Genomic DNA, 23,698 nt, shown 5'->3' with positions numbered 1-23,698 from the left:
ACAGAAAAACACTAAATAGACAATAAATAAATGGTAACTTTGTACACAATACAGGGGAAACCAGCACAACCTGTGCAAGGCAAGGTCATTGTCGGTCCATAGACACATCCAAACGCACTGAGGGACTAGATTGCTGGGCTGAGGGCTGTGGGGACCATGGTCTATGGGAACATCTAGCTCAGCTGGCTTAACATAGTTTATAAAGAAAATGTTCTACATTCTACTTTGGTGAGTAGCATCTGGAGTCTTAAAAGCCTATGAGTGGCCATCTAGGATACTCCATTGGTCTCTCCCCTTCAGGAGCAAGGAAGAATGAAGAAAATTAAGATACAAGGGAAAGACTAGTCCGAAGGACTAATGGACCACATCTACTATGGCCTCCACCAGACTGAGTCCAGTACAAATAGGTGGAACCTGGCTACCACCGCTGACTGCTCTGACAGGAATCACAATAGAGGGTCCCAGACAGAGCTGGAGAAAAATGTAGAACAAAATTCTAATTCAGAAAGAAAGACCAGACTTGCTGGCCTGACAGAGACTGGAGAAACCCTGAGAGTATGGCTCCCAGACACCCTTTCAGCTCCGTAATGCAGTCACTCCTGGGCTTCACCCTTCAGTCAAAGATTGAACGGGCCCAGAAAACAAAATGAGACTAAAGGGGAGCACCAGCCCTGGGGCAAGGACTAGAAGGCAGTAGGGGACAGAAAAGTTGGTACCAGGGATCCCAAGGTAGAGAAGGGAGAGTGTTGACATGTTGTGGGGTTGTTAAGCAATGTCATAAAACAATATGTGTGCTAACTGTTCTGTAAACCTTCATCTAAAGTACAACAAAAAAAATGTTTACACTTGTACACTCTTCTGTGGCCACTAACCCGATAATAATATAGAATATTACCATCACCCAGCAATTGCTGACGTCAGGTGGAGCCTGGCTGAAAGCAGAGAATACCAGAAAGATATTTACCTGTGTTTTATTGAGTATGCAAAGGCATTTTAATGTGTGGATCATAACAAATTATGGATAAACATTGCGAAGAATGGGAATCCCAGAACACTTAGTTGTACTCAGGAGGAACCTGTTCATAGATCAAGAGGCAGTCATTGGAACGGAACAAGGGGATACTGAGTGGTTAAAGTCAGGAAAGGCATGGGTCAGGGTTGTATCCTTTCACCACACTTATGCGATCCATATGCTGAACAAATAATCTGAGACAAACTATAGGGTCACTATGAGTCAGAACCGACTCCAAGGCACCTAACAGCAACAACAACAACCATCGTCCAGAACGTCCCCTGTGTCCTTGCCAGTTAGCAGCACGGACTGCTCCCCTCCCTGGAGTCCTGACTTCTAATGCCATGGATTAAGTCAGCACCTTCTCGAACTTTTACAAAGGGAGCCTCACGGCCTGTGCTGGCTGCGCTGGCTCCGTTTGCTCACGACAGTGGTGTTGAGGTTCACTTGTGTTGCGGCATGTGTCAGAAGTTCACTCCCTTTTATCGCTGTGTACTGCACCAGGGTGTGAATATGCCACAACCTGTCCGGCCACGTTCCTATTTATAGACACTTAGGTGGTTTCCAATTCAGGGCAATTATGACTAAAGCTAAGGAGCCCTGGTGGCACAATGGTTAAGCTCTCCACTGCTAAGCAAAAGGTGAGTGGTTCGAGCCCACCCAGTGGCTCCACAGGAGAAAGACCTGGCAATCTGCCTCCATAAAGATTAAAGCCTAGAAAACCCTACGGGGCAGTTCTACTCCATCACACGAGGTCAGTATGAGTCGGAATCAACTCGATGGCACCCAGCAACAACAACCACATTCTTGGGCACGCTTCGCTGGACATAAGCGTTTGTTCCGACTCAGAGGTGTTCCTGACGTTCCCCTTCTCCCACACCCACAGGCTGTCCATCAGAAAGCCCTGTTGGCTCTGCAAAGCACACCCAGAACCCAGCCCCTCTCTGCCCATGCTGGGCTCAGCCCCATTCCCCCTTGTCTGATCTCTATCTGATCCCCCTGACCCTGCCCTTGCCCCAAGGTCATTGCCATACCAGAGACGACGTAGGCCAGATCGTGTCATTTCTCCACATGGAAACTTCCATGGCTCCCACCTTCTCCAGAGCCATGCCTGAGTCCTTATTGTGGCCACAGGCCTGCATGATTTGGCCATTACTTCTCCCAGCTCCTCGCCCGCTCTCCCTGCCTACCCCCTCTGTGTTCACAAGGCTGGTGCCTTGCTTCCTCCAACACACCAGGCACAAACCATCTCAGGGCCTGTGCACTGGCTGTTCCCTGCTCCTAGATCACCCTTCCCCCAGATTTCTGCATGGCTCAGCTCCTCACTTCCCTCGGTCTCTGCTGCCCTATGGCTTTACTAGAAAGTTCTCTCCTCACTTCTCTTTTTAGCTGTACCCTTCCCTGTCCCCCTCTGATCCCCTATGTATTATTTGCTGTAGTCAGCCCCCTCTAGAATGCCATCTCATGGGGGCAGTCCCCAGGGCTTCGTGACTCCCTGGCACATAGTAGATGTTCAATAAATAGTCGATGGATAGATGGGATGAATAAACAAAGTCCTCAAGAGCATCTCCAAGGACAGTGTTTCTCCCACGTTCTCAGCAGTTTTTAGTTGGAGTTGCCGACTGGAGCCTGTGTCCAGAGGACTCACTGAGCACTAGCTCTGCCCGTTCCTTCCCCAGGGTGGCCCCACAGTCCGGCCAGGTGCCTCCTCACCAGGCTTTGTGGGGCTATGGCATGGTCTTGGAACACCCTAGAAGGCCTGTTCCTGGGCAGGACCAAGGCCGCAGGGCTACGCCAGTTTGCCCCTTACTCCTGGCCTGCTTGGTTTGGGGTGGGGAAGGAAAACAGGCTCCCTCCACAGTCCCCAACCTGGGATGAGGCCTTTTGGAGTGCCCTGGGCAGGGCCTCTGGCCACACAGCACAGCAGGCAGTGTGGGGTGCGGAGAGACAGGTGTGGGGGTGAGGGTGAGAGTGAGGGAGTGGGGGCTGGTGGCTCGGCTCTCGGGGAGGACATGGCTCCTTGCCCAGGAATAGACCCAGCCAAAAAGATAGATTCCAGAAGGAGGGCTTGGCCTCAGCCACCCGGCATCAGGCTGGCAGCAGCTCCGAGAACAGGATGGCAGGACGTAGCCAGGCACTGGGCCCTGGCCTGAGGGACCCACCCACATCTCGTGCTCTGGGAGGGAAGCCCACTGGGCAGGAGCCACCCCACCCCACCCCAGGCTCCAGGCAGTCACAGGTCTGACCTAAGCTCTCTCACACTGGGCCTTGCCTGGAGGGTGGCGGGTAGAGGGGTCTTCCTTGCCCAGAGAGAAGAAGAGGGCAGAAGAGAGGGGCCACTAGACAGATGGAGGGCAGTGAGGTGGCTCATGGGATGCCTGTGAGCTGGGCTAGAGGCTGGGACACGGGGGATGTCTCAGGCCTAATCCAGACTCAAGGCCAGAGCTCCCTGCAGGCTGGCTCCCGCCGCCCAAACCTGCTGCTGCCTCCCCCCTCAGAGAGAGCTGGCTCAGCATCCCTGCCCTGGAGGGCTCCTGCCCCAGCTCATGCCCAGAGGCCCACCTCCATCCCACCCTCAACACATTGCACAGAACTTGCTGGACTCCCTTGGGCACTGGAGGGCAGGGCCCTATTGGTCAGCTCTGGGTTCCCAGCATGGTCCAGTGCAGGGCCCCACACAGGGCTTGTCCCCAGTGGATGGCCTGGGCCTGTGAGCACCTGGAGGGCAGCACCTTTGTCCATCGGCCCCTCTGCCCTGGTGCCCTGCACGGACCTTTGCTCCCTTCTTGGCCAGCCCTGACAGCAGGGGCAGGCTGAAGAGGTTGGGGAAGGCTTTTTGGGGTCAGGTGACTGAGTTGATCCCCGACAACTTGGGGGGAACTTCAGGTGGAGGTATAACCAGTGTTTTAAGCCCTGGAGGCAAAAAGAAGCTGGAGGCCACGACAAGTAGCCCAGCCGACAGCCCCCAAGGCCAGAGCCACCTCCCCAAGGGGCCCTGCCCAGCTGCCACACGCATACCCTGGCCCTGGGGCCACTACCCTCGCCCTCAGAGAGGTTCGCTTGGGTAAATTTTTTACATAAAAACACAGTCCCACGCAGGTCCCACTGTGCAGTTCTATTTTAAACACCAGCGTCTGTGGGTGGCGGCCCACGCAGGCTCTTGCTTTTCTATATTTACAGCGGAACACATCCGGGTCTCAGCCCCCAGAGCCCGATTTGGAACTTGAAAGCAGCCTGTTCTATTCTGGGTCCTGCTTCCGGCCTGCATTTTGGGGGCGGGTGTTTGTACACAGGGCGCCTTCTCTGCCCCCTCCCCTGGGCTCCTGGTCACAGCCATGTGACCTCCAGGAAGGCTCTGGGTCTGGAAGGGGAAGCCCACATGGGGCTTGGGAAGAGGAAGCTGTGGCCACCACAACTTCGAGGGCCCCACGTCACCCGGAGGGCTGCCTTCCCAGGCTTGGGAGGGGCAGGGGCTTTTTTCTGGCCTGTGCTGGACCCAGGGTCAAGGAGCAGGAGATATGAGGGCGTGAGGTGGCCGGTATCCCTGAAAAGCCCTCTAACCAAGCCCGGAGGGATGGAGGAATGGGAGAGCTGCAATCTGGGGGGGCCAGGGACCACCAGGAGAAACTCGAGGGCTGGCCCCCACCATGGCTCCCCACCATGCTTCCTCTGGAGAGAATGAGCAAGTTGCCCCACCAGGCTCCCGGAACACCCCGCCTAGCCTGGCTTCATGGGGCACTGTGTGGGCCCCTGAAACTGCTATGATCTGGGAGTGAGCCCCATTTTCAGATGAGAAGGCTGAGTCTCTGAGAGGTGAAGCTTGTGGCAGAGTTCGGGTCTAATCCAAGACATCTGGCTGCAGAGCCTATGTGAGCTCTCTCCCCTGAGTCACACAGAAACAGTTTTCTTCTGTTTGTTTGGTTTGGCTTGTTTCGTATTGTGAAAAATTGAGGGAAAAGTCCCATCCACTCATTCTTAAATTGGGTTGAGATGCCTGGGTAACCACTCAGGGGAGAAAGAGACCCTACCTCCCACCTTATGCCAAAATAAGATTCAGCCAGATCAAAGACTTCAAGCATGAAAACAAAAAAAGAATCCCAAAACTTATTATAAGAAAATGTAGGTATCTACATGCTATGGGGTGAGGCAGGCTTCCTAAGCCCACCACCAAAGGTAGAAACGATCAACTATTGAACATAAAAAAAAGGTTCAGTGGATTTGGCAACACAAAAGTGACCAAAAAAAAAAAAAAACCCAGAAAATTGAAAGGAAAAGCACGAACCGTGAAGGAATGTGTGCCAAATCCATGCACTAGCAAGGGGCAAATATAAAAAGCACTTTTACATGTTATTTACAAGTTTTTACCTTTATTCAAAAAATGGGCCCAAACAGCAAATCACAAAAGAAAGAAATACATGTGTGGCCAATCACACAAATTTAAACATGTTCTGCCTCACTGGTAATTAAATAAATACAAAGGAGATAGCATTTTTGCTTTTCAAAGATAAACCTTTCATGTGACACCCCAGTATGTAAAAGTAGGTAATGGCAGCATTTTATTACTACATGTTTATGCGCTTAAGGAGTCCCTGGGTGGTGCAAAGAGTTAAGCGCTGGGCTACTAACCAAAAGGTTGGTGGTTCGAATCTACCCAGAGATGCCTCGGATGAAAGGCCTGGTGATCTACTTCTGAAAGGTTACAGCCATGAAAATCCCATGGAGCAGTTCTACTCTGCAAAACAGGGGATCTCTGTGAGTCCGAATTGACTCGACAGCAATTGATTCTGTATATTACATACGCATTTACTTCTGTAAGTTCAGCCAGTAAGAGTCCCCAGTTGCATGAGCTTACTCCCTGGCTGGGTGTCATCAGAACAGGCCTGACCTTGTTGACAAGCTGCTTCACAGCCACAATTGCAGGGTGACAGGGCACTGCCCCGACAGAATCGCTGCTCCCTTCCCGTGCTAGCCGAACTTGGCTCAGGGGGCTGTGGCAGGGTGCCCCTCACACTACACTGCCTGAGCATGTGTGCAGGAGACCACAGCATGAAAAGATTATTCTTACCAATGCCACACTTAAACAGGGTGCTAGGCTGTCAGGGATACTGTCTTTCCAGGGCTGCCCCAAAATGAGTTGATTCTGAGGCACAAGAACGGCAACAAGGTAAAATGGGCAAATAACACATTTGAGTGTGTGTTTTATTTTTAGTTTCTATTTTTTTATTAGAGTTGTACATGCAGGTAATGTAGAGAGTTACATAGTTTTGCAAGGCTTGTTATAAAACACAGCCCAACCTCCCACCCCCAGGCAATAGCCTTCAACTTAAAAAGAAAAGAAAAATATATATAAACGAACCAAAAAAAAAAAGCCATTTTAATTATTTTTAAATGTACAATACAGTGGCACTCATTAATCCACCATGTTGTACGATGGTCACCACTGTCCATTTCCAATTTGTTTTTTCATCATCCCAGGCGGAAACTCAGGGGTATGTAAGCAATAACTTCCCCTTTCCTCCTCCCACCCGCTCCTGGTAACCACTAATAAACCTGGGTATGTATATGTTTGCCTATTCAAGGTATTTCATATTCACCACTCATCTGTCAGGCTATGGTGCTTTGGTGGCTTGCGTGTTGCTGTGACGCCGGAAGCTACACCACCAGTATTTCAAATGCCAGCAGGGTGGCCCATGGTGGATAGGTTTCAGTGGATCCTCCAGATTAAGACAGACTAGGACGAAGGACCTGGCGATCTACTTCTAAAAAAATTGGCCAGAAAAACCTTATGAATAACAGAAGAACACCAATATACTGCCGAAAGATAAGCCCCTCAGGCTGGAAGACACTCAAAATACGACTGGGAAAGAGCTTCCTCCACAAAGTAGAGTTGACATTAACGATGAGAATGGGATAAAGCTTTCAGGACCTTCATTTGCTGGTGTGGCATGACTTAAAATGAGAATAAACAGCTATAAACATCCACTAATAATACTGTTGTTAGGTGCCATCGAGTTGTTTCTGACTCATAGCAACCCTATGTACATCAGAACGAAACGCTGCCCGGTCCTGCGCCATCCTCACAATCGTTGTTCTGCTCGAGCCCGTTGCGGCAGCGACTGTGTGAATCCGTCTCACGGAGGGTCTTCCTCTTTTTTGCTGACCCTCTACTTTACCAAGCATGCTGTCCTTCTCCAGGGACTAATCCCTCCTGATAACTTGTCCAAAGTATGTTAGACATAGTCTCACCATCCTTGCTTCTAAGGAGCTTTCTGGTTGTACTTGTTCCAAGACAGACTTGTTCATTCTTTTAGCAGCCCATGGCATATTCAATATTCTTCTCCAATACCACAATTCAAAAGCATCAATTCTTCCGTTTTCCTTATTCATCATCCAGCTTTCACATGCATATGAGGCGATTGAAAACACCATGGCTTGGGTCAGGCACAGCTTAGTCTTCAAGGGGCTCTCTTTGCTTTTCAACACTTTAAAGAGGTCTTTTGCAGCAAATTTGCCCGATGCAACACGTCTTTTGATTGTTTGACTGCTGCTTCCATGGGTGTGATTAATAATAATAATAGGAACATGTAATGTATGAAATATGAATCTAGGAAAATTGGAAGTTGTCAAAGATGAAATGAACACTTGAAGATCGATATCCTAGGCATTGCTGAGCTGAAAGGGACTGGTACTGGCCATTCTGATTCAGACAATCATATGGTCTACCGTGCCAGGAATGGCGTATTGAAGAGGAACAACGTCACATTCATTGTCAAAAGGAACATATCAAGATCTATCCTGAAATACAAAGCCATCAGTGGCAGGATAATATCCATAAGCCTACAAAGAAGACCAGTTAAAACGATTATTATTCAAATTTACGCACCTACCACTAGTACCAAAAATGAAGAAATTGAAGATTTTTACCAACTTCTGCCTTCTGAAATTGATTAAACATGCAGTCAAGATGCATTGATAATTGCTGGTGATTATAATGCAAAATTTGGAAACAAAGAAGGATCAGTAATTGGAAAATATGGCCTTGGTGATAAAAACAATGCAGGAAATAGAATAATAGAATTTTGCAAGACCAATGATCTATTCATTAGAAATACCTTTTCTCAACAACATAAATTGCAACTATACACATGTACCTCACCAGATGGAATACACAGGAGTAAAATTGACTACATCTGTGGAAAGAAATGATGGAGAAGCTCAATATCATCAGAACAAGGCCAGAGTTTAAGGCAGAACAGATCACTTGCTCATATGCAAGTTCAAGTTGAAGCTGAAGAAAATTTAAACAAGTCCATGAGAGCCAAAGTACAATCTTGAGTATATCCCACCTGAATTTAGAGACTATCTTAAGAATAGATTTGATGCATTAAACACTAACGACCAAAGACCAGACGAGTTGTGGAATGACATTAAGGACATCATACATGAAGAAAGCAAGAGGTCATTAAAAGACAGGAAATAAAGAAAGACCAAAATGGATGTCTGAAGAGACCCTGAAAGTTGCTCTTGAATGTAGAGTAGCTAAAGTGAAAGGAAGAAATAATGAAGTGTAAGAGCTGAACAGAAGATTTCAAAGGGTAGCTCAAAAAAACAAAGTGTAAAAGATCTATACAAAGAAAACTAAAAAAAAATACTGCAAGAAATCAAAGAGCTCTACATAAACGGAAAAACATACCATGCTCGTGGATAGGTAGACTCAACATTGTGAAAACGTCAGTACAGCCCAAAGCAGTCTACAGATACAATGCAATCCCTAACCAAATACCAACAGCATTCTTTAAAGAGATGGAAAAACTAATCATCAACTCTATATGGAAAGGGAAGAAGCCCTGGATAAATAAAGAACTATTTAAGAAGAAGAATAAAGCAGGATGACTTGCACTACCTGACCTCAGGACCTACTATACAGTTATGGTAGTCAAAACAGCCTGGTGCTGGTACAATGACAGATACAGTGACCAATGGGACAGAACTGAGAACCCAGATATAAATCCATACACCTACGGTCACCTGATGTTCAACAAATACCCAATGTCCATAAAATGAGGAAAAGACAGTTTTTTTTTTTAATTTTTATTGAGCTTTAAGTGAAAGTTTACAAATCAAGTCAGTCTGTCACATATAAGCTTATATGCACCTTACTCCATACTCCCACTTACTCTCCCCCTAATGAGTCAGCCCTTCCAGTCTCTCCTTTCGTGACAATTTTGCCAGTTTCTAACCCTCTCTACCCTCCTATCTCCCCTCCAGACAGGAGATGCCAACACAGTCTCAAGTGTCCACCTGATACAAGTAGCTCACTCTTCATCAGCATCTCTCTCCAACCCATTGTCCAGTCCCTTCCAAGTCTGATGAGTTGTCTTCGGGAATGGTTCCTGTCCTGGGCCAACAGAAGATTTGGGGACCATGACCGCCAGGATTCCTCTAGTCTCAGTCAGACCATTAAGTCTGGTAAAAGACAGTCTTTTTAACAAATGGTGCTGGCAAAACTAGACATCCGTCTTCAAAAAAATGAAACAGGACCCATACCTCACACCATACACAAAAACTAATTCAAAATGGATCAAAGACCTAAATATAAAACTGAAAACTATAAAGATCATAGAAGGAAAAATAGGATCAATGCTAGAGGACCTAATGTACGGTATTAACAGGATACAAACCTTAACTAACAACGCACAAACTCCAGAAGATAAGCTATATAACTCGGATCTACAAAAAATTAAACACTTATGCTCATCAAAAGACTTCACCAAAAGAGTAAAAAGGGAACTTAGAAACCAGGAAAAAAAATTTGGCTATGGCAAATCTGACAAAGGTCTAATCTCTAAAATCTACAGGAAAGTTTAACACCTCTACAACAAAAAGATAATCCAATTAAAAAATGGGCAAGGAAAATGAACAGACACTTGACAAATGAAGATATTCAAGCAGCTAACAGACAGATGAGGAAATGCTCATGATGACTAGCCATTAGAGAAACGCAAAACAAAACTACAATGAGATACTATCTCATCCGTCATTACTGGAACGAATCAAAAAACAGAAAATAGGAAATACAGCCATTTTGGAAAACGGTATGGTGGTTCCTTAGAAAACTAGAAATAGAAATACTGTATGATCCAGAAATTCCACTCCTAGAGAAATGAGTCATCACATGAATAGACATATGCACACCCATGTTCATTGCAGCATTGTTCACAATGGCAAAAGGATGGAAACAACCTGGATGCCCATCGACAGACGAATGGATAAACAAACAATGGTAAATACACACAACGGAGCACTAAGCAACGATAAAGAACAATGATGAATCTGTGAAGCTTCTCACAACATGGATGAATCTGGAGGGCATTACGATGAGGGAAATAAGTCAATCACAAAAGGAAAAATTTTGTTTGAGACTACTACTATAAAAATTCATGAAAATGTTTACACACAAAAAGAAACAATCTTTGATGGTTACAAGAGAGGGGAGCAGTGGGGACAGAAAAAACACTAAATAGACAATAGATAAGCGGTAACTTTGGTGAAGGGTAAGACAGTACACGATACTGGGAAGCCAGCACAACTTGTACAAGGCAAGGTCATAGAAGCTCCATAGACACATCCAAACTCCCTGACAGACCGAATTGCTGGGCTGAGGGCTGGGGGATCATGGTCTCGGGGAACTTCTAGCTCAATTGGCATAGCAGAGTTTATAAAGAAAATATTCTACATTCTACTTTGGCGAGTAGCATCTAGGGTCTTAAAAGCCTGCGAGCAGCCATCTAGGATACTTCACTGGTCTCACCTTTCAGGAGCAAGGAAGAACGAAGAAAACTAAAGATACAAGGGAAAGATTAGTCTGAAGCATTAATGGACCACATTTACCACGGCCTCTACCAGACCGAGTCCAGTACAACTAGATGGCGCCCAGCTATGACCACTGACTGCTCTGACAAGGATCACGATAGAGAGTCCTAGACAGAGCTGGAAAAAAATGTAGAACAAAATTCTAACTCAAAAAGAAAGACCAGACTTGCTGGTCTGACGGAGACTGGAGAAACCCTGAGAGAATGGCCCCCAGACACTCTTTCAGCACAGTAATGAGGCCAGTCCTGAGGTTCACCCTTCAGCCAAAGTTTAGACAGGTCCATAAAACAAAACGAGCCTAAAGGGGCACACCAGCCTAGGGGCAAGTACTAGAAGGCAGGAGGCAACAGGAATGCTGGTAATAGGGAACTCAAGTTCGAAAAGAGAGAGTGTTGACATGTTGTGGGGTTGGTAACCAATGTCACAAAGCAATACATGTACTAAATTGTTTAATGAAAAGCTGGTTTGTTCTGTAAATCCTCATCTAAAATACAATAAAAAAATTATTTAAAAAAAGACAAAGTACTGTAATAAAATGTGCAAAGACCTAGAGTTAGAAAACCAAAAGTAAGAACAGACTCGGCATTTCCCAAGCTGAAAGAAGTGAAAAAAGAATTCAAAACTTGATTTGTATTACTGAAGGATTCTATGGGCAAAATACTGAATGATGCATAAAGCATCAAAAGAAGATGGACGGAATACACAGATTCACTGTACCAAAAAGAACTGGTCGATGTTCAATCATTTCAGGAGGTAGCATATGATCAAGAACTGATGGTTCTGAAGGAAGAAGTCCAAGCTGCACTGAAGGCATTGACAAAAAACAAGGCTTCAGGGATTGATGGAATACCAATAGAGATGTTTCAACAAACAGATGCAGCCCTGGAAGTGCTCACTCATCTATGCCAAGGAATCTGGAAGACAGCTACCTGGCCAACCGACTGGAAGAGATCCATATTTATGCCTATTCCCAAGAAAAGTGATCCAACTGAATGCAGAAATTATCAAACAATATTATTAATGTCACACACAAGTAAAATTTTGCTGAAGATATTCAAAAATGGTTGTAGCAGTTCATCACCAGGGAACTGCCAGAAATTCCAGCTGGATTCAGAAGAGGACGTGGAACCAGGGCTATCACTGCTGATGTCAGATGGATCTTGGCTGAAAGCAGAGAATACCAGAAAGATGTTTACCTGTGTTTTATTGACTATGTAAAGGCATTGCACTGTGTGGATCATGATAAATTATGGGTAACATGGTGAAAAATGAGAATTCCTGAACATTTAATTGTGTTCATGCAGAACCTGTCCTGTACATAGACCAAGAGGCAGTCCTTTGAACCTGAGCTTCCAGCCAGTTCATTCCGATTGGAGCCCCTGCTGAGAATTTGCATTTCCGCTCCAGATAAAGTGAATCAGAATCCACAGTTTAACAAGATCCCCAGGTGATTCTCATGTATACTAAATTTTGGGGGCCAATATAACAAATAACCTAAAACGTAAGGGCTTAAAACAACACACATTTATTCTTTTACAGTTCTGGAGATCAAAGTTCAAGGTGTCGCCAATGGTGCATTCATTCTGGAGGCTCCTTGGGAGAATCTGTTTCCTTGCCTTTTTCAGTTCCTAGAGGCCACCCACATTCCTTGGTTTCTGGCCCCCTTCTTTATCTTCAAAGCCAGCAGTGGTGGGTCTTTCTCACATGTGGTCACTCTGACTTTCTCTTCTGCCTCCTCTTCTACTTTTAAGGACCCTCCCGCTCCCTGTCTGTCAGTTTGTCATACTGCGATGGCTCGCATAATGCTATGATGCTGAAAGCTATGCCACCAGTATTTCAAATACCAGCAGGGTCACTCACGTTGGGGACATTTCACCAGAGCTTCCCAACCAAGCAGACTAGGAAGAAAGTCTGGAAATCTACTTCCAAAAATCATCCAATGAAAACCTTATGTATTACAACAGAACACTGTCCTGACAGATGATATGGTCTGCAGAATAACAGCCCCCAAAGATGCCCCATCCTAATCCCTGGAACCTGTGTGTACATTATGTTACATGGCAAGGGGAGATTAAGGTTGCAGATGGAACTAAGTTTGCTAATCGGCTGACTTTGAGGTGGGGAGATTTTCTTTGATTATCATGATGGGCTCGCTGTAATCTTAGATAGATAGTTGCCCTCGAGTTGACCCTGATTCATGACGACCTTGTAAACAACATAATTAAAGAAAACAAAAATCCTCACAACTGGACAAATAAGCCACATCATGATAAATGGAGAAAAGATTGAAGTCATCAAGGATTTCATTTTACTTGGATCCACAATCAACAGCCATGGAAGCAGCAGTCAAGAAATCAAACGATGTATTGCATTGGGCAAATCTGCTGCAAAAGACCTCTTTAAAGTGATAAAAAGCAAAAATGTCAGTGAAGACTAAGGTGCGTCTGACCCAAGTCATGGTATTTTCAATCACCTCATATGCATGTGAAAGCTGGACAATGAACAAAGAAGCCCAAAGAAGAATTGATGCCTTTGAATCGTGGTGTTGGTGAACAATATCAAGTATACCATGGACCGCCAAAAGAATAAACAAATCTGTCTTGGAAGAAGTACAGCCAGAGTGCTCCTTGGAAGCTCAGAACCCTGCAATGCTCTCCATTTTACTCTGAGGAGACGCCATAGTCTCCATGGTGGTCTTTAAGACCCTCACAGTGGTCTTCAAGACTCCCACGACCTGGGCCCTGTTTCTTCTCCAGTCTCCCCACCACTCCCCTCATCCACCGTGGTCTAGCCTCTCAGGCCTTCTTTCTGTTCCTTAACAGCCAGAGACACTTCTCTGGGCTTTTGTGCCCACTATTCCCTCCTCCTGGAATGCTGTTCCAGGAATCTGCATTTCTCCCTCCTCACACCTTTTGAGTCTTTGCTCAGGTGTTCTATTTAGTGCTGCCACCTGGTGAATAGACTTTTCACCAAAGAGGATATAGAAATGGCCACCAAACACATGAAAAGATGCTCAATGTCACTAGCATTGTTGTTGTTAGTTACCAGTGAGTCAGAGACACAAATGAAAACCACAGTGAGATACCACCTCACCCTCAATAGAATGGCTATGATCAAGGAAATGGAAAATAACAGACGTTGGAAAGGCTGCCCTGCCCCTGCATTCCCATCCCTCTTACCCTGCCAAGACAATGGGCAAGGTCTTCAAAGTCCAATCATGCTGCAAGATCCCGAGTGCTGGGGCTGGGAAGGCCTGTATCATCACTCTTCACATTCCTTGATCTTCTCCTTCAGTCTCACAACTGAGCTGGGGAATTCCAGACAGGCGATTCTGTGTGTGTGCTAAATATACATGTAACGACAGATTATGGGAGAGAATTTTGTGGAACTATATATCTGATGAGGAATTAATACCCAGAATTCATAAAGAACTCTGAGAACAACAAAAAGACAAAAAATAAAATTAGAAAATGGGCAAAAGACTTGACTAGACGTTTTACCAAATATATACAAATAGACACCAAACATGTGAAAAGCTGCTGAACGTCATTAGCATTGTAGTTGTTGTTATTAGTTGTCAGTGAGTCAGGGACCCAAATCAAAACCATGACGAGATACTACCTCACCATCACTAGAATGGCTATGATCAAGAAAATGGAAAATAGCAGGTGTTGGAGAGGATATGGAGAAATCGGAACCCTTGTCCATTGCTGGTGGGAGTGCAAAGTGGCAGAGCAACTATGCAAAAGAGTCTGGCGGTTCCTCAAAAAGTTGGACACAGAATTACCATATCCCAATCCTAGGTTGCTGTTGTTGTTAGGTGCTGTCAAGTCCATTCCAACTCGTAGCGACCCTATGTAGAACAGAACGAAACACTGCCTGGTCCTGTGCCATACTCACAATTGTTGTTATGCTTAAGCTCATTGTTGCAGCCACTGTGTCAATCCATCTTATTGAGGGTTTTCCTCTTTTTTGCTGACCCTCTACTTTACCAAGCATGATGTCTTTCTCCAGGGACTGGTTTCTCCTGATAACATGTCCAAAGTATGTGAGACATAGTCTTGCCATCCTTGTTTCTAAGGAGCATTCTGGCTGTACTTTTTCCAAGACAGACTTGTTATTCTTTGGCAGTCCATGGTATATTCAATATTCTTCACCAGCACCATAATACAAAGGCATCGATTCTTCTTGGGTCTTCCTTATTCATTGTCCAGCTTTTGCATGCATATGAGACTATTGAAAACACCATGACTTGGGTCAGGCACACTTTAGTCTTCAAGGTGACATCTTTAAAAAAAAATTTTTTTTAACACTTTAAAGAAGTCTTTTGCAGCAGATTAGCCCAATGTAATGCGTCTTTTGATTTCTTGACTGCTACTTCCACGGATGTTGATTGTGGATCCAAGTATAATGAAATCCTTGACAACCTCAATCTTTTCTTCTTTTATCATGATGTTGCATATTGGTCAAATGGAAAGGATTTTTGTTTTCTTTATGTTGAGATGTAATCCATACTGAAGGCTGTGGTCTTTGATCTTCATCAGTAAGTGCTTCAAGTCCTCTTCATTTTCAGCAAGCAAGGTTAAGTCTTCCTCCAATCCTGATGCCCCATTCTTCTTCATGTAGTCCAGCTTCTAGGATTATTTGCTCAGCATTCAGATTGAATACGTATGGTGAAAGGTTACAACCCTGACACACATCTTTCCTGACTTTAAACCACACAGTATAACCTTGTTCTCTTCGAACAACTGCCTCTTGATCTATGTAAAGGTTCCTCATGAGCACAATTAAGTGTTCTGGAATTCTCATTCTTTGCAACTTTATTCATAATTTGTTATAATCCACACACTTGAATGCTATTGCATAGTCAATAAAACACAGGTAAACATCTCTCTGGTATTTTCTGCTTTCAGCCAGGATCCATTTGATATCAGCAATGATATCCCTGCTTCTACATTGTCTTCTGAATCAGGCTTGAATTTCTGGCAGTTCCCTGTCGATGTACTGCTGCAGCTGCTTTTGAATGATCTTCAGCAAAATTTTACTTGTGTTTGGTACTGATATTGTTTGATAATTTATCCATTCAGTTGGATCATCTTTCTTGGGAAGAGCTTAAATATGGTTCTCTTTCAATCGGTTGGCCAGGTAGCTGTCTTCCAAATTTCTTGGCATAAAGGAGTGAACACTTCCAATGCTGCATCCTTTTGTTGAAACATCTCAATTGATATTCTGTCAATTCCTGGAGGCTTGTTTTTTGCCAATGCCTTCAGTGCAGCTTGGACTTCTTCCTTCGGTACCATCTGTTCATGACTACGTTCTATCTCCTGAAATAGTTGAACGTTGACCAATTCTTTTTGGTATAGTGATTCTGTGTATTCCTTCCAAGATGGAAGGAACCCTTGGCATATACTCAAAATAATGGAAAGCAGGAACACAAACAGAAACCTGTATACCAATGTTCATTGCAGCAGTATTCACAAAGTCAAAATGTGGAAACAAATGAAATATCCATCAACAGATGAACAGATAAACAAAATATGGTATATAAACACAACGGAATATTACTCGGCCATAAAGACTCAAAATGAGAAGAAATAGCTATAAACATCCATTAATAACAGGAACATGGAATGTTCAAAGTATGAACCTAAGATAATCAGAAATCGTAAAGAATGAAACTGAACACATAAACATTGATATCCTAGGCATTAGTAAGCTGAAATGGCCTGGTACTGGCCATTTTGAATCTGACAATCATATGGTCTACTATGTCAGAAATGACTGATAGAAAAGGAATGGCATTGCATTCATCATCAAAAAGAACATTTCAAGCTCTATCCTGAAATACAATGCTGTCAGTGATAAGATAATATCCATATGCCTACAAGGAAGACCAGTTATTATGACTACTTTTCAAATTTGTGCACCAACCACTAAGGCCAAAGATGAAGAAATCGAAGTTTTTACCAAATTCCGCAGTCTGAAATTCATCAAACGTGCAATCAAGGTACATGTGTAATTACTGGTGACTGGGATGTGAAAGTTGGAAACAAAGAAGGATTGGTAGCTGGAAAATACGGCCTTAGTGATAGAAACGATGCTAGAGATCAAATGATAGAATTTTGCAAGACCAACGACTTCTTCATTGAAAATACCTTTTTTTTCAACAACATAAATGACAACTATGGATGTGGACCTCACTAGATGGAATGCACAGGAATCCAGTCGACTACATTTGTGGAAAGAGATGATGGAAAAACCCAATATCATCAGTCAGAACAAGGCCAGGGACCAACTGTGGAACAGATCATCAATTGCTCGTATGCAAGCTCAAACTGAAGTTGAAGAAAATAAGAACAAGTCCACAAGTGCCAACGTACAACCTTGAGTAGATCCCACCTGAATTTAGAGACCATCTCAAGAATAGATTTGACGCAATGAAAACTAATGCCCGAAGGCCAGACGACTTGTGGGATAACTCCAGGACATCCTACATCCAGAAAGCAAGAGGTCATTAAAAAGATGGAAAAGAAAGAAAACACGAAAATGGTTGTTGAAGAAACTCTGAAAGTTGCTCTTGAACACAGAGTAGCTACAGTGAATGGAAGAAATGATGAAGTAAAAGAGCTGAACGGAAGATTTCAAAGGGTGGCTCAAAAAGACAATGTAAAGTATTATAACGAAATGTGCAAAAACCTGGGGTTAGAAAACCGAAAGGGAAGAACGTGCTCAGCATTTCTCAAGCTGAAAGGAAGTAAGAAAAAATTCAAGCCTCAAGTTGCAATATTGAAGGATTCAATGGGGGAAAATATTAAAGGACTCACCAAGCATCAAAAGAAGATGGAAGGAATACAAAGAGTCATTGTACCAAAAAGATTTTGTTGATGTTCAGTATCGATTATACCATGGACTGCCAGAAGAACAAATCTGTCTTGGGAGAAGCTACAGCCAGAATCCTCATTAGAAGCAAGGATGGCAAGACCTCCTCTCACATACTTTGGACATGTTATCAAGAGGAACCAGTCCCTGGAGAAGGACATCATGCTTGGGTCAGCAAAAAAAGAGGAAGAGTAGGGTGGATTGACACAGTGGCTGTAACAATGGGCTCAAGCATAGCAATGACTGTGAGGATGGTGCAAGACTGGGCAGTGTTTCCGTCTTTTGTACGTGGGGTTGCTATGAGCTAGCACTGACTCGACGGCACCTAACAACAACAACTATTTCAGAAGGTAGCATATGATCGAGATCCAGTGGTTCTGAAGGAAGCAGTCCAAACTGCACAGAAGGCATTGGTGAAATCCAGGAATTCACGGAATACCAATTAAGGTGTTTCAACAAACGGACACAGTGCTAGAGGTGCTCACTCATCTATGCCAAGAAATCTGGAAGATAGTTAGCTAACTGACTAGAAGAGATCCATATTAGTGCCCATTCCAGAGAAAGATGATCCAAAAGAATGTGCAAATTATTGAATAATATCACTCATGAGTAAAATTTTGCTGAAGATCATTCAAAAGTGGTTGCAGCAGTATGTTGACAGGAAGCTGCCAGAAATTCAAGCTGGATTCAGAAGAGGATGTGGAACCAGGGATATCACTGCTGATGTCAGATGGATCTTGGCTGAAATTAGAAAATGCCAGAAGATGTTTACTTGTGTTTTGTTGACTATGCAAAGGCATTTGACTGAGCGTATCATAGCAAATTATGGATAACATTGCAAAGAATGGGAATTCCAGAACACTTATTTGTGCTCATGAGGAACCTGTACATAGAACAAGAAGCAGTTGTTTGAATAGAACAAGAGGGTATTGACTGGTTTAAAGTCAAGAAAGGTGTGCGCCAGTGTTGTATCCTTTCACCATACTTATTTAATCTGTACGCTGAGAAAATAATCCGAGAAGCTGGACTATACGAAGAAGAACATGGCATTAGGATTGGAGGAAGGCTCATTAACAACCTGCTATATACAGATGACACAACCGTGCTTGCTGAAAGAGAAGAGGACTTGAAGCACTTACAGATGAAAATAAAGACCACAGCCTTTGGTATGGATAACACCTCAACATCAACAAAAAATTCCTCACCACTTGACCAGTATGCAATATCATGATAAGCAGAAAAAATGCTGAAGTTGCCAGGGATTTCATTTTACTTGGATCCACAATGAATCCCCATGGAAGCAGCAGTCAAGAAATCAAATGACATGTTGCATTGTGCAAATCTGCTGCAAAAGACCTCTTTAAAATGTTAAAAAGCAAAAATGTCACTTTAAGGATTAAGGTGCACCTGACCCACCAAAAAACCCATTGCCATAGATTCTGGCTCATAGCGACCCTATAGAGCCATGGCGTTTTCAATTGCCTCATGTGCATGTGAAAGCTGGACAATGAATAAGGAAGACTGAAGAAGAACTGATGCCTTTGAATTATGGCGTTGGCAAAGAAAATTGAATATACCATGGACTGTCAGAAGAACGAACAAGTTTGTCTTGGAAGAAGTACAACCAGAATGCTCCTTAGAAGCAAGGATGATGAGAATTCATCGCACATACTTTGGACATGTTATCAGGAGGGAACAGTCCCTGGAGAAGGACATCATGCTTGGCAAAGTAGGGGGTCAGCGAAAAAGAAGAAGACCCTCAGCAACAATGGGCTCAAGCATCAAAGGAGAATGAACACCAAAGACACAAGGTAATTATGAGCCCAAGAGACAGAAAGGGCCACATAAACCAGAGACTACATCAGCCTGAGACCAGAAGAACTAGATGGTGCCCGGCTACAACCGATGGCTGCCCTGACAGGGAACACAACAGAGGACCCCTGAGGGAGCAGGACAGCAGTGGGATGCGGATCCCAAATTCTCATAAAATTATGGTCTTAATGGTCTGACTGAGACTAGAGGGACCCTGGAGGTCATGGTCCCAGGCCTTTTGTTAGCCCAAGACTGGAACCATTCCCAAATCCAATTCCTCAGATATGGATTGGACTGGACTATGGGATAGAAAATGATAGTGGTGAGGAGTGAGCTTCTTGGATCAAGTAGACACATGAGACTATGTGGGCAGCTCCTGTCTGGAGGGGAGATGAGAGGGCAGAAGGGATCAGAGGCTGGCCGAATGGACACGAAAATATAGAGTGGAGAGAAGGAGTGTGCTGTCTTATTAGGGGGAGAGCAACTAGGAGTATGTAGCAAGGTGTATACAAATTTTTATATGAGAGACTGCCTTGATTTGTGAACTTTCACTTAGAAGAAAATAAAAATTAAAAAAACAATGGGCTCAAGCATAACAACGATGGTGACGATGGTGCAGGACTGGGCAGTATTTTGTTCTGTTGTACACAGAACACCATGGGTCGTAACCTACTCAAAGGCACGTACCAACAACAACATAAAGAGAAATGAAGGCCTGATACATGCCACAAAATCGGTGAACCGTGAAAACATTATGCTGAGTGAAAAAATCAGACGCAAAAGGACAAATATTTTATGGTCCCACTTACCTGAAATAGGCAAATATATAAAAACCAAAGCTTAATAGTGGTTACCTGGGGTTGGAGGGAGGGGGAAAGGGGAGGTTAATGCTCAGGGGGCATTGAGTTTATGTTAGTGGTGGTGGAATGATTGGGGAAAGGATAGTTAGTGCCAATGGCTGGACAACGCGATGCATGTAACCAATGTTCCTGAATTATACCCATAAAAATTGTTGAATGGGCAAATGTTTTGTTATGCATGTATTTACCACAATAATACAAACAAGAACAGTAACTTTTGCACTGCTGTTTGTTTTATTACAAATTTTCCTGTCTTCATTTGTTTAATGAATGATAATAACCTGATTTAATTTGTGTTTAAAAAAATCCCTTTGCAATGCATAGAATGGCCACCCGACCCCCCCAGGCCAGGTGAGCCGACTCCGAAGCGGAGAGCGGATACAATGTCAGGGAAGTCAAACAATCGTGGTGTGGATGGAGCCAGCAAGACCAGCTGAGGAGAGGGGACGGTCAGCGACATCTCTACCCAGCCAACCCAGGGGACAGCCAATCTCTGTCTAAATGTTCAAGAGTTATATATCAGCTATAAACCTGAAATGAACATGTACTATCTTGCTTGTAGGCAGATATGTCTCCGTAGCATTCTGGAAGGCCAGGTCTGTACCGACCATCTTGGGTCCCTCTGGGTTCTTTACGTGAACTTGGCAGAAGTTGGTCTTGTCTCTGTCCCTGCCTGCAGCCTCTCCCATGTACTCCCGCCGGGAGCCCACCCCATTCGCCCGCCAAGCCCTGTCTGTACCGCACCTGGGCACATGCACCAGCGGCACCACGGGCCAAAGCTGGGGCCAGACCTGCACAGGGCTGTTTGCCCAGGGAATTTGGGTCCTGGTGCCTATAGTGTGGTCTAGGAGTGGGCATAGGCTCTGGGTGGGCACATCCCTTTGCGGGGCAGGGGTGTGAGAACAGAGGGACTGTGAGGAAGAGGGGTTATGAGAACTGATAGGCCATAAGGATTGGGGGCAGGGGTGTGCGGACAGAGGGACTGTGAGGGAGGGGGGCTGTGAGAACAAGGGCTGTGAGGACAGAGGGACTGTGGGGGAGGGGGACTATGAGAATGGAGGGCTATGAGGGCAAAGGGATTGTGGGCGGGCTGCGAGGACAGGGGGCTGTGAGGGCAGGGGGCTGTGAGGACAGAGGGACTGTGAGGGAGGGGGCTGTGAGGACAGGAGCCAGTCTGTGAGGACAGAGGAACAGTGAGGACAAGGGGCTGTAAGGATGGGGGGCAGGGGTGTGATGACAGAGGGGGCGTGAGGATAGAGGGGGCATGAGGAAGGGGGGCTGTGAGGATAGTGGGCAGGGGAGTGAGGACAGAGGGCTGTGCATATGGAGGGAGTGGTGAGGATGGAGGGGCCTTGTGCATGGAGGGGCAAGGTGAACAAAGGGGCCATGGGCATAGAGGGGACTCAAGGGCAGAGGGGGCTTGAACACAGAGGGAGCATTGTGGATAGAGGGGGCCCTGGGGATGGAGAGGCCTTGAGGATGGAGGGGACCACGGTGACCATCAATGGCCTGAGCTGTGTAGCACAAGGCTGGGGCCTGCCTTATTGGACACACCCTCACACCACCTCGGAGTTCTCTCTACAGGCCAGGAACCCACCTCAGTCTCAGGGTCCCAGGCTCTTAAATGAGTGCTGGATTTCCTCAGGATCAGACCTGCAGCTAGGGGAGATGGAAATGGGGAAAGTCGACTTGAGTCTGCCTGGGCCCAGCCTGGCCACTCTACCCCCAGGCCCTCGCCTAGTGTCCACATGGTGGGCTCTGGGGCAGGGACATCTGGGGCTCACTCTGTCCCAGTTCCTCCATGGATTGAATTGTATCCCCCAAAGATATGTGTTGTAAATCCTAACCCCTATACTTGTGGACTCATAGGGACCATACGGGATTGTTATGAGTCAGAATCAACTCCACAGCACAAACAACAACATACTTGTGGATGTGATCTCATTTGTGAATAAAGTTTCCTTTGTTATGTTAACGAGGCTGTATTTTTTATCGATGTAGGGTGTGTGTTAAGCCAATCACTTGAGATACAAAAAGTGCAGGTTAGGTACAGAAGTAAGGAAGTACAAATGGAGAATGACTGATGCCATGTGGATGTCACCAAGGAGCTGAGGAAGAGAAGGACAAGGACCTTTCCCCAAGGCCATGGAGAGTCTTCCCCTACAGCTGGTGCCTGAATTCAGACTTTCAGTCTCCTACACCGTGAGAAAATAAACTTCTGTTCATTAAAGCCATCCACATGCGGTATTTCTGTTACGGCAGCTGTTCGATTCTCAAGCTAGAGCCAACCGGTGTTGTTTTCCATGGGCTCAGCCCCAAGCTTGGTGTGGATGATAAACCCACATCCGAGGAAGGAAACCTTCAAAAGCCTTCAAGCTTGATTTGCCCTTGGAATCACTGTGGGGGAACTCCTACTTTGACTGGGTGGACTGGGAAAAACGTTTCAGGTTGGTATGGGAATTTGGGGAAGAGGAGTGAAGAAGCTACGGTGGGAAAAGACCGGCCCCCTCTGGGGCTGTGCCCGGAGAATAGGCTCGTGCATTAAGGTTGCCCGCTCCGCCGCACGCGAGGGGTGAGATTCTGGTCCTCTCTGGCCTCAGTGTCGCTGTCTGACCTAATCCAGGCCACGTGCGAGATCAGCCCCTGGAGGACAGAGAGCGCCTATTAAACAGCTTTTGGGATGTGGCTGTTTTCCTGCTGCTCCATGTTGCCAATTTCGGACCCAAGCTCAGGTCGAACCCTCGCGGTCCTCTTTGACCGCTGCTTTCCCGCACCCCCACGTGACACATGTCAGTGGGGGCATCAGAGGCCCCTCAGCCCCATACCGCGGCCCGGCCGTGGGCGGGAACGCTCTCCTCACCCGGGTCGCCTCCCCTCCAGCCGGATTCCCGGACTCCTCCCAGGACGCCGGCGAGTGGGGCTAGCGCACCAAGCACCTGCCAGGCCGCTGGGCGCCAGAACCAGCAGAGCCGGCCGGGCTCGGGGGGCGGGGTCTGGGCCTGTACGGGGTGGGGGTCCGGGCCTCCACGGGGCGGGGCCGGGGCTCGAGGGCAGGGTCTGGGCCTGCACGGGGCGGGGTCTGGGCCTCCACAGGGCGGGGCCCGGCTCTTCGTGGGGCGGGGCCGTAGTACAGGGGCAGGGCCAGGCCGTCCACTGGGGAGAGGCCAGAGTACTGTTGGCGAGGCCTGGGCTGGGCTCTCGGCAGGGGCGTGGCCGAGGCGGGGGGCGGGGGCCGGATTCTCACAAGGTCGGGGCCGTCCGC

General features: G+C 45.9%; 1 protein-coding gene across 1 annotated transcript in view; it reads left to right on the top strand.

Annotated features, from left to right (window-relative positions):
• The window catches only part of LOC135231495 (basic proline-rich protein-like), a 42,415-nt gene extending 19,055 nt beyond the window's left edge, over positions 1-23,360 (top strand). Inside the window, exon 11 of the mRNA XM_064286329.1 lies at positions 23,169-23,360. Within this exon, the coding sequence (XP_064142399.1) occupies positions 23,169-23,360 (192 nt within the window). The remainder of the gene's footprint in view (positions 1-23,168) is intronic.
• The last annotated feature ends 338 nt before the right edge of the window (positions 23,361-23,698 follow it).

The sequence above is a fragment of the Loxodonta africana genome, chromosome 5 (assembly GCF_030014295.1).
Source record: "Loxodonta africana isolate mLoxAfr1 chromosome 5, mLoxAfr1.hap2, whole genome shotgun sequence".
Lineage (NCBI taxonomy): Eukaryota > Metazoa > Chordata > Mammalia > Proboscidea > Elephantidae > Loxodonta > Loxodonta africana.
This window is presented reverse-complemented; position numbering and strand designations above follow the sequence as displayed.